Genomic DNA, 12046 nt, shown 5'->3' on the forward strand with positions numbered 1-12046 from the left:
TTATCTTTAAACAGAAATGAGAAAGTATTACATCACAAAGGAACAGAAAACTATATAAAGAGAAAAGGGCTCCTGAAAATTAAAATAAATGAATATATATATATATTTTATATATAAAATCATACCATATGATAAACAGAAAAAAATATCAGTGGATGTTTAGAAGACAGAGTTTAAGAAATTTCCTAAAAGGTGGGAATAAAAGATGAGGAGATGAACACGAAGTCAGAATTAAAGATAACTAGAGAGGTTCAAGAGGTCTCATTCTAAAAAGAACTGAGGAAAATGGAGGGAGAAAATGATCAAATAAATGACACAAGAAAATTTCGGAGAACAAAAGAATGCAAGAGCCGGCTAAGTACCCAGCACAGTGAAAAGAAAAAGAACCGCAGCAGGGATCATCTTGAAACGAATTCATGAGGCATAAAGAAAAGACCCTACAAACTTTAAGAAAAAGAACAAGAACCAGTCACAGACAGAGGCCCTGGAGTCAAAATGGCACCACAGCAACAAAATTTTGAGCATCAATCACATGAAAGTGAAGAATAATGGTACTTTCAGACATGCAAAGTTTTAAAATACTCAAAGGATGAAATGTTCCCTTTCAGTTAGCCTCTGCATCATATGCTCCACCAAAAGAAAGAAACTAAGAAAGGGAATTAAAACAAAAAACAAAACAAAACAAAACAAAAAAAACCAGAATAAAAGGTGAAGGGAATCCTCTGGATTGTGAGAGAAGATAAATCCAAGAAGGCAACCATGTGGCAAGCCTTGAGAGTGACCATTCCAGATCAGAACAGGAACTCGGAAGGCTCTAAAAGCATGATGTGTAATACATATATGATCTATGTGCATAATATATGAATAGGGAACTAATAAAATAGTGATTACTCTGCTCATACTAAAATAAATTTTGCAGTCATTTTTCAGAGAATGTTTGAGGGGTAATTAGTTCTAGATATCTAGAAAACAAACCAAAGTAAAATGAGATAATTATTAAATTTAAGGGCAAAAAGGAAATATAGTCACAGTTCACTGTACAATTCAGCTAGAGAACAATATTTACATTGTCAGTAATCTGAGCAATGCGATTTAACCAGATGTATGAAATGATTATATGTGGGGGGATAGCAGGGAAAAGAAAGGTGTGTGTGTGTGCATGTTATGTGTGGTTAAAAGAGAGGTAAATTTTTATATTCTGTAGCATAGATTTATAGTTAATATCTAAAACTCTATGAGCAAAGAGAAACAGTAGAAGAGTTATTTTTCCAGTCATGGTCGAATAACCCTTCTGTTCAGAAATTCACTAGAAAAGCATACACATAAAATTTTTAAATCTGCCTGACATTAGAGAGCTCTCAGCATAGTAAAGAATGACGGGCCAAAGTCTGGAACAGAAGAATCCAGACAAGGGAGGCATTTGAAGCCATCTTCTCTAGAGCTATTCATCAATTCTAAAAGAACCAGCTGAGAGAGGCTCGGAAGACGAGATGACCTTTTGGCAGAATCAATAAGTTAAAGGGATAAAAACTGGAAATCCATCAAAGAGGTGGACTATAAACCAACTGCTACACCTCAGGCTTCAGAATAAGAACCTTAATCTGAATCGTCTCAATCCTCCAATGAATTAAGGTGATACGGGATTGTTAGTGCCTTTGCTCTAGCTGCCAGCCAGAAGCTAACGTACATCCTCTATCAAGAAAAAATAATGTAACCTAGAAACCAAAATTATCTAATTTTTCATAGTCAATGTCCAGAACTCAATTATTTAGAAAGGAAGCAAAGGATTAAAAAATGGACTAAAGACCTTAACTGACACTTCAACCAAAGAAGATATACAGATGTCACATAAGCATATAAAGAGATGTTCCAGAGCATACGCCATTAGAGAAATGTAACACAAAATGAGATACTATTATGCTCTTATTAGAATGGCTAAAATCCAGCACAAAGACACCACCAAATACTGGCCTGGATGTGGCGCCGCAGGAACTCTCATTTATTGCTGGTGGAGGTGCGAAATGGCACAGCTACCGTAGAATACGGTTCAGCAGTTTCTTACAAAACTAAACACACTCTTATCATATGACCAGCAATCACGCTCCTTGATACTTACCCAAGGAAGCTGAAAACATAGGTCTGCACAAAAAGCTGCACATAAATGTCTATAGGAGGTTTATTCATAATTATAAAAGCTTGGAAACAACCAAGATGCCCTTCAGTAGGAGAACGAATAAACAAAACTGTGGTACATCCAGACAGCAGAACATTAGTCAGCATTAAGATGAGCTGTCAAGCCATGAAAAGGCATGGAGGAACTTGCAGTTAGTACTGAGTGAGAGAAGTCAGTCTTCACAAGCTTCACGCTGTATGATTCTAACTATAGGACATTCTGGAAAAGACACAACAGATCAGTGGTGTCAGTGTAGAAGTGAATGGGAGGGATAAATAAGAAGAGCTTGGGTTTTGAGGGCAGTAAAAATACTTTGTATAATATAACAATGGATATTATGTTATTATACATTTATCCAAACCCATAAAATACACAACACCGAGAGTGAACCTCAACACGAACTATGGACTTTAAGTAATGCTAATACGTCGATTAGATCCATCCTTGGTAGCAAACATATCATTTCAGTGAGTGATGGTGATAACAAGGAGGCTGTACACATGTGGGGAAATCTCTCTACCTTTTCTCGATTTTGTTGTGAACCTAAAACTACTCTTAAAAAAAGAGAAAGTTTTGGGAAAACAAGAAAGCAAAGAGACTGGACGACATGACTGAAAACCAAGAGAAACAAACAGTCACAGGCCCGTAGGGGATTCAGATCATGGAGTTATCACACACCAATCTAAAAAAGTAATATATTTTTTTAAATTTTATTTTTTATAAACATATATTTTTATCCCCAGGGGTACAGGTCTGTGAATCACCAGGTTTACACACTTCACAGCACTCACCATAGCACATACTCTCCCCAGTGTCCATAATCCCACCCACCTCCCAGCCCCCCTCCCCCCATCAACCCTCAGTTTGTTTTGTGAGATTAAGAGTCACTTATGGTTTGTTTCCCTCCCAATTCCATCTTGTTTCATTTACTCTTCTCCTACCCCCTTAACCCCACATGTTGCATCTCCTCTCCCTCATATCAGGGAGATCACATGATAGTTGTCTTTCTCCGATTGACTTATTTCGCTAAGCATGATACCCTCTAGTTCTATCCACGTCGTCGCAAATGGCAAGATTTCATTTCTTTTGATGGCTGCATAGTATTCCATTGTGTATATATACCACATCTTCTTTATCCATTCGTCTGTTGATGGACATCTAGGTTCTTTCCATAGTTTGGCTATTGTAGACATTGCTGCTATAAACATTCGGGTGCACGTGCCCCTTTGGATCACTACGTTTGTATCTTTAGGGTACATACCCAGCAGTGCAATTGCTGGGTCATAGGGTAGTTCTATTTTCAACATTTTGAGGAACCTCCATGCTGTTTTCCAGAGTGGTTGCACCAGCTTGCATTCCCACCAACAGTGTAGGAGGGTTCTCCTTTCTCCGCATCCTCGCCAGCATCTGTCATTTCCTGACTTGGTAATTTTAGCCATTCTGACTGGTGTGAGGTGGTATCTCATGGTGGTTTTGATTTGTATTTCCCTGATGCCGAGTGATGTGGAGCACTTTTTCATGTGTCTGTTGGCCATCTGGATGTCTTCTTTGCAGAAATGTCTGTTCATTGTCCTCTGCCCATTTCTTGATTGGATTATTTGTTCTTTGGGTGTTGAGTTTGCTAAGTTCTTTATAGATTTTGGACACTAGCCCTTTATCTGATATGTCATTTGCAAATATCTTCTCCCATTCTGTCAGTTGTCTTTTGGTTTTGTTAACTGTTTCCTTTGCTGTGCAAAAGCTTTTGATCTTGATAAAATCCCAATAGTCCATTTTTGCCCTTGCTTCCCTTGCTTTTGGCGATGTTCCTAGGAAGATGTTGCTGCGGCTGAGGTCAAAGAGGTTGTTGCCTGTGTTCTCCTCAAGGATTTTGATGGATTCCTTTCTCACATTGAGATCCTTCATCCATTTTGAGTCTATTTTCGTGTGTGGTGTAAGGAAATGATCCAATTTCATTTTTCTGCATGTGGCTGTCCAATTTTCCCAACACCATTTATTGAAGAGGCTGTCTTTTTCCCATTGGACATTCTTTCCTGCTTTGTCGAAGATGAGTTGACCATAGAGTTGAGGATCCATTTCTGGGCTCTCTATTCTGTTCCATTGATCTATGTGTCTGTTTTTGTGCCAGTACCATGCTGTCTTGATGATGACAGCTTTGTAATAGAGCTTGAAGTCCGGAATTGTGATGCCACCAACTTTGGCTTTCTTTTTCAATATTCCTTTGGCTATTCGAGGTCTTTTCTGGTTCCATATAAATTTTAGGATTATTTGTTCCGTTTCTTTGAAAAAAATGGATGGTACTTTGATAGGAATTGCATTAAATGTGTAGATTGCTTTAGGTAGCATAGATATTTTCACAATATTTGTTCTTCCAATCCAGGAGCATGGAACATTTTTCCATTTCTTTGTGTCTTCCTCAATTTCTTTCATGAGTACTTTATAGTTTTCTGTGTATAGATTCTTAGTCTCTTTGGTTAGGTTTATTCCTAGGTATCTTATAGTTTTGGGTGCAATTGTAAATGGGATGGACTCCTTCATTTCTCTTTCTTCTGTCTTGTTGTTGGTGTAGAGAAATGCAACTGATTTCTGTGCATTTATTTTATATCCTGACACTTTACTGAATTCCTGTACAAGTTCTAGCAGTTTTGGAGTGGAGTCTTTTGGGTTTTCCACATAGAGTATCATATCATCTGCAAAGAGTGATAGTTTGACTTCTTCTTTGCCGATTTGGATGCCTTTAATTTCCTTTTGTTGTCTGATTGCTGAGGCTAGGACTTCTAGTACTATGTTGAATAGCAGTGGTGATAACGGACATCCCTGCCGTGTTCCAGACCTTAGCGGAAAAGCTTTCAGTTTTTCTCCATTGAGAATGATATTTGCGGTGGGTTTTTCATAGATGGCTTTGATAATATTGAGGTATGTGCCCTCTATCCCTACACTTTGAAGAGTTTTGATCAGGAAGGGATGCTGTACTTTGTCAAATGCTTTTTCAGCATCTATGGAGAGTATCATATGGTTCTTGTTCAAAAAGTAATATTTTAATAGAAGTACCAGAAGGAAACAAGAGAATGGGGCAGAAAAAATAGTTGAGAAGGTAAGGGATAAAAATTTTCTAAAATTAATGAAAGATATCAATCTATACATCTACTAAGATCAGTGAACCTCCAGAAAGGTAAATACAAAGACCACAGCTAGGCACATCACAGTCAAATTGCTATAAACTGAAACAATGAGGAAGTCCTAAAAGTGGTCAGAGAGGGGCGCCTGGGTAGCTCAGTTGGTTAAGTGTCTGACTCTTGGTTTCAGCCCAGGTCATGATCTCAGGGTGGGCTCAAGCCCTGTGTCATGCTCCAAGCTCAGTGCAGAGTCCGCCTGTCTCTCATCCTATGCCCTCCCCTAGCTTGCACTCTCTCTCTCTCTCAAATAAATAAGTAAAAAAAAAAAAAAAGTGGCCAGAGAAAATATTATCTCCAAAGGAGCAATGGGAAGACTTAAACTGATTTACCAGTAGAAACAGTAGAATCCAGAACAATGTTTTACAATGGAATTCAAGTCACTCACCCATTAAACAATATTTATGGAGTATCTACTATATGCTAGACACTGTTGTAGGTACTTTAGGGTAGCATCAATGAACAAAACGAAGAATGCACGTTACTTTTATTGTATAAAATTATACAGTAAATGTTTTTAAGAGAAGAAATTGTACAAAGTATGCTTGACAGTCTATATAGGAAATACAGTTCATTTTTGTTTTTAGAATTAGTTAAAATTTTGATTCAAGAGACATGACTGGCACTTTCTCAGTCATGAATGATATTCTTTATAATCAAGTACAGTTTATTTTTGCACAATTAGACACACCTCCTAAGGTGGTTTTTGGGTAATAAAAAGTTGTTTAATTTCATAGCTGATGTTTCTAGTTGACCCTAGAGGTCATCTAGTCCAGACTCTTCATTAGAGGTGCAAAGAGCAAGGCACAATATATTTGGCTTTCAAGGTCACACAAGTAGTGAGAGACGCACAATGACTTCGGGTCAAATGTTCTTTGCTGTTGTTTATTTGTTGTTTGGTTTGTGGGGTTATTTGGGGGGGGTAATTTTTTATCAAAGTAACGTGCATAATTTTAAAGATAATTTTTAACCCTTAAAACCAAAACTTACAGAATTCAACACCCAAAACCCAAATAATCCAATGAAAACACAGGCAGAAGACACGAACAGACATTTCTCCAAAAAGACATCCAAATGGCCAACAGACACATGAAAACAACCCCAACATCACCCATCATCATGGAAATATAAATCAAAACTACAATGAGATATCACCTCACGCCAGTCAGAATGGCTATAATCCACCAACGACACAAGAAACAACAGGTGTTGGTGAGGATGTGGAGAAGGAACATTGTGCAGTGTTGGTGGGAGCACAGAGTGGTGCAGCCACTGTAGAAGAGAGTATGGAGGTTCCTCAAGAAGTTAAAAACAGAACTGCCTCACGACCCAGCAACTGCACTAGTAGGTATTTATCTAAGGACTACAAGTGATAATTCAAAGGGATACACGCACCCCTATGTTTGTGGTAGCATGATTTACAACAGCCAAGCAACGGAAGCAGCCCGATGGCCATCGACTGATGAACGCATAAAGAAGAGGTGGTGTGCATACGCACAACGGGACGTTCCTCAGCCACAAAAAGAATGAAATCTTGCCATGTGCAACGATGTAAATGGAGTTAGAGTCTAATGCTGAGTGAAATCAGTCAGAGAAAGACAAACACCACAGGATTTCACTCATCTGTGAAATGTGAGACACAAAATAAATGAGTAATGTGGAAAGAGAGAGAGAGGGACAGACAAATCAAGAAACAAACCCCGAACTCTAGAGAACCACCTGATGGTTACCAGAAGGGAGGTGTGGGGTAGTGGGTGGGTAAGCAGGTGATGGGGATTAGGAGCACACCTGTGACGAGCACTGGTGACGAGCACGAATGGAAGTGTTGAACCACTATATTGTCCACCCGAAACGAGTACTACAGTGTATATTAACCCACTGGAATTAAAATGAAAACTTAAAAAAAATTATTGTTAACATTAATCCCACCGAACAGCTCATCTGTCCTCCCAAGAGGAAATACCAGATAGTGAAGTTAGCATTTGCATTCATCCGGTCTGTGTAAATCTAAAATCTAGCAATTGAAAGTGTCCTAACTCTAGATGTATTCTCCAGTGAAATTCCTCTCGATTTAGTTATTTGTGCAGGAGAGCATCTGCGTCAGAGATGAGGGGACCCGCAGCTTACGTGAGACAGGAAGCTGGCCGTGGACTGGGACGACGGCACGTTCGAATGGGAGCGGGCGGCCGTGGGCGGCTGCAGGAGGCGCGACTTCACGGAAGTGTTCGAGGTGAACCCGGGGCCCTGAAGTTCCTAGAAAGCGACACAGATGGGAGCAAAGACGGTTGTCGACCGACACCCAGAACCGTGGGATCAGATGCATTTTGCAAACATAATCTGTCTTGGGTGCTGAACATCTATCTACAGAGTCATCACGCAGAGTATCAAGCCAGATGCTTCTGCCCAAGTTACTCATCGCAGACGAAGCGGATGCTCAGGAAGGTGCCTTCCCGCAGCATCGTGAAAAGCCCTGGAGCCGGGAAGACACCTTGGGGTGCCGCTAGGCTGGCTTCTCGGTTTTGCCCAAGACCCCACGGTAAGCCTGGCGAACTGCTCAGCCCACGTGAGCATCTGTTACTGAGACTATTGTAGGGCGCCTGGGTGGCTCAGTGGGTTAAGCCTCTGCCTTCAGCTCAGGTCATGATCCCAGAGTCCTCGGATCGAGCCCTGCATCGGGTTCTCTGCTCAGCGGGGAGCCTGCTCTCCGCACCCCCATGCCTGCCTCTCTGCCTACTTGGGATCTGTCAAATAAATAAATAAAATCTTTTAAAAAAAGGACTTTCATGTATGTCTGCAGCTTTAAAATATACTTGGCACACAGATGTACATGTACCGTTTTTAAAGAACACGCTTCTGTCACGCAGATTAAATCACGTTTGCTATTCGCCAAACAAGACAAACACACTCGTATGTTGGGGCTTTGCACTTGCTTGACCTCCTTCTGTATGGAAGATTCTTCTTCGGGCATCCTCAAGGCACCTCTGTTGCTCACCCCTCTTATTACAAACATAACACAGAATACGGTGCTTTAATTTGCTACCAAACTGGTAACAGGAAAAGGATAGGTATAGAACGTAAGGATGTTTATACAGAATCTATAATGGCTAGTATCAGATAGTGTTGAAAGTACACTTGAATGTTTCTAAGGTACATGAAGAAAATATATAAGTACATCAAAGAGTGGCACTGTTTTTTGCTTAAACTATTTATGATGAAAAAAAAAAGACCTCACTTTTACATCCAAAGTGTGTTGAAGTTTTAGGCGCACAGACTCTTGTTCCTGACGCTGTATGATATCTTGACATTCTGCAAACTGCAACGATGCCTGCGAACAAGGACCACATGTGGTTTATCCTCTGTTCTCTGCATAGTTTGATTAATCTATAAATAACTGAGTTGCTGGCTCTTCAAGGGAACTTCCCCCACTCTTAGCACACTAACTTGCATTTATCTATTTATTTTATTCAATAAACTTAGAACAATTGGAGGCCCTGGCTTTATTCTCTGTATCTCCAGCATCTATACAACATTTAGTACATGAAGGGCATTCAAGAGAATGAAGAAACAGGATGAAATGAGCAAACAGCTTTAACAATATAATATATATATATATATATATATATACACACACATAAATATATATACACACAGAGAAATAACAACTGAAATTCACTGAGTCAATTTTTTAAAATTTGGTTTTAAAACCAAAGTTGACATAGGTGGATCACAGATCATTTTACCTAACCATCAAGGCTCTGATTTCTTAAGAATCAAGGACTAGTCTGGGTATATTTTTAGTCTTTCAGAGTTCTTGGATGACAAAAAGATTTATTCCTCTCTGATGAATGGTAACTACAAATACAATGTCATTAATCCTTCTCATTTTTTTTTTGAACTTCTGACACTTCGTGGTAATTCTTCTCATTCTTTTTTTTTTTTTTTAGATTTTATTTATTTATTTGACAGAGAGAGATCACAAGCAGGCAGGGAGGCAGGCAGAGAGAGAGGAGGAAGCAGGCTCCCTGCTGAGCAGAGAGCCCGATGCGGGGCTCGATCCCAGGACCCTGAGATCATGACCTGAGCCGAAGGCAGCGGCTTAACCCACTGATCCACCCAGGCGCCCCAATTCTTCTCATTCTTTAAGCTGTGTTTACTGCCTGCATTTTCTGGACCCCAACAAATGTCAGACACTAGCATTACACTACCATTTTATTAATATCATTAACAGACTGTATTCTACCTAGTGTTCAAGTCGTTCTGTGGCAGTAAGTTAGAATGGAGACATTCTTATTTCTTCAGTCTACTGAGGACATCAGGAGCATCTCATGTCTTATATCTTGGTGCCCCTGTGAGTGTGTTAGCTCCAAAAAGAGAATTTGGCAAAATGTTAGCATTATAACTATGTTTTAAAGCACAGAAGAGCCTTCTCCATAGGAAATAGTTTTTCCTTGTGCTAGGTGACTGTGGTATAATAGGGATTTGGTTCATATCAACACGGGGCTTTTATTCAGAGCAAGTCTACTTAATAGCTATGTAGCTGATAATTGCACCTTTAGTTAATAACTACCTTATCAAGGGCAACTTCCATATTCGCAACCTTTTCCTTCAAACGCCGTTCCTGGGATCTCAGGACCTCCAGTTCTCCAGCCATCTTGTTTTTTTCTGTTGCAACAGTACTCAGTTCCTGGCTTAATTTATTCTTCTCTTCTTTTAGAAAATGCTTTTCCTGTAATGATAGAGGAAAAAATTTCAGAAATAATATACTGATTTAGGTGACCTGATGTGATGGAAATATGAAACTTGCATAAAGGCCTGAACTGTAGTTCAACTCATTCCCCATTTAATTGCTTTGGAGTTGGAGCTGGGAACTGTTGGAATTGTTACCATGGACTCTTTTATTTTTATCACTACTGGTATTATTACTTCTTCTTAAATCTTCATAAATCTTATTAAATCTTCAATAAAACCTACAAAACATGTCATAACTATGTTGCATAAAAAGAGATGGCATGATGGTGGATTGAGATTGAGTAATCACACATTCAATTTTACTGAAATGTGTTCAAAATGACAAAAGAGATTTAAAGAAGATGCTTTTATTTGAAAGCTTTGGGGGCTTCTATTTTGTTTCAAGGTTGAATATTCATTTCACAAATGCCTACTACAGACCCCAAAAAGATGGGGCACATGGTTCCTGCCCTCAAGGTCCAGTGATAAGAATGTTCTTATTGATCTACTTCTGGAAGAGTCTTTGGTATTCAACAAAATCTCATTGAAATTCATTCACATTCCTCTAAAAAAAAAAAAATCATGGAATAGGGAGACAAAAAGAAATGCACAGTACTCAAGTAACCTCAACTGACTGAGTCTGTATTTCTTTGTTTCTTTGAGAAAATGTATAATGTAAACAAGGTAGATGGTGCTGTCACTCTAATAATCCTTTTGGATGGAAATAGTTGTTTTTTTTTCTGATTAGTTAGACAGAAAAGGCTTCAGAAAGAAAGATAAATGTGACAAGTTGTCTCCCTTCTGTGTGAAGGGAATGTCAGTGGGTTTTGATGAATCCCTTCCTCCAGGTGGGGGCAGGCACCTGTGATAACGGCAGGCAGTGACCCCTTATGCCCTAAGATTTCCCACAGAGGATGAGAATAAGCATGGCTTTAGGTCCCAAATGTTCAAATAATCAAAGGAGGAAAAAAAATTAGGATGAGAGAAAAGGAGGGAAGAAAAAAATAGGAAAAAACCTGAAAAAGGAAGTAACTCAGTCCGTATGCTGAGGGGTCGGCACAAACCCGTGCCTTTGTACATACTCGGGACGGTTCTGCCTCACTCTGAAGAAGGATGTCACCAGGTCCTTTTGGGTAAGGGGAAAGCAATCACTTGAGCTGCCCCTGTCTTCTACTTATGCTCTTGACTTCCTACCTCTGTTACAGTCAGTTCTGATATAAATTCCTTCCAAATTGGTGATCTGTTCCAAAGTGACTGATGTATCAGGGATCATCGGAGCACAACGCCGATTTCACACTTATTATGCGAGTTTCATTTATGAGAAATACTAAGTCAATGAAAAATGACGCCCAGCTAAACAGAGCTGGGCAGGAATTCACAGAAAGCATGCATGCGCACTCCTCAAACACCCATCTACCGCTGCCTCAGCTTACCTTGTTAGGAGTCACATCCATGAGCATCCGGTGTTAAGAAAACCCCCCCTTTACCCCCTCATAATATCTCACAAGCCACAACTCTGATGTACACTTCCACAAGCAACCTTCAGGTCTTTTTCAAGATTAAGGGCCATATTTACTGTAGTGTTTATGTGTTTCTTCACCATTTAACATGTGACATGTGTAAAACTGTGCTACCATTTTCATTCGGTTCCTCTTTCTGGCACATCACTGATGAAATCTGTTAGTCGGGCCCTCTGAATCCCACTGTTCTCAGCGTCCCCGGGGCTCGGACCGCACAGTCCGGCAGAGCACAGTGATTTCAAAAACACACACGTCACACTATTTCAGAACACACAGATCACATAAAATCATTCTGTCTCTACCAGGAAAGTCCTTTTGCCCATTTTCTGCATTGAAAATACGAGCTCTTTCAAGGTCCTACTCAAATGTTCCTTCGGAGCTTTTCCTTCATTCTCTTGCTCAGAAAGAGCCTCATGTCTCCTGTGTACTTTGTAACTCTGCCATGTCTTCTC

The 12046-nt window shown here is 39.7% G+C and overlaps 1 protein-coding gene across 11 annotated transcripts in view; it reads right to left on the reverse strand.

Annotated features, from left to right (window-relative positions):
* CCDC158 (coiled-coil domain containing 158) overlaps window positions 1-12046 on the reverse strand; it is a 101432-nt gene that overhangs the window by 25595 nt on the left and 63791 nt on the right. For all 11 annotated transcript variants that reach the window (XM_047719580.1, XM_047719583.1, XM_047719582.1 and 8 more), the window contains 3 exons: window positions 9914-10072; window positions 8579-8671; window positions 7474-7599 (listed from right to left, as the gene is read on the reverse strand). In XM_047719580.1, the coding sequence (XP_047575536.1) occupies window positions 7474-7599; window positions 8579-8671; window positions 9914-10072 (378 nt within the window). The remainder of the gene's footprint in view (window positions 1-7473; window positions 7600-8578; window positions 8672-9913; window positions 10073-12046) is intronic.

The sequence above is a fragment of the Lutra lutra genome, chromosome 2 (assembly GCF_902655055.1).
Source record: "Lutra lutra chromosome 2, mLutLut1.2, whole genome shotgun sequence".
Taxonomy (NCBI): domain Eukaryota; kingdom Metazoa; phylum Chordata; class Mammalia; order Carnivora; family Mustelidae; genus Lutra; species Lutra lutra.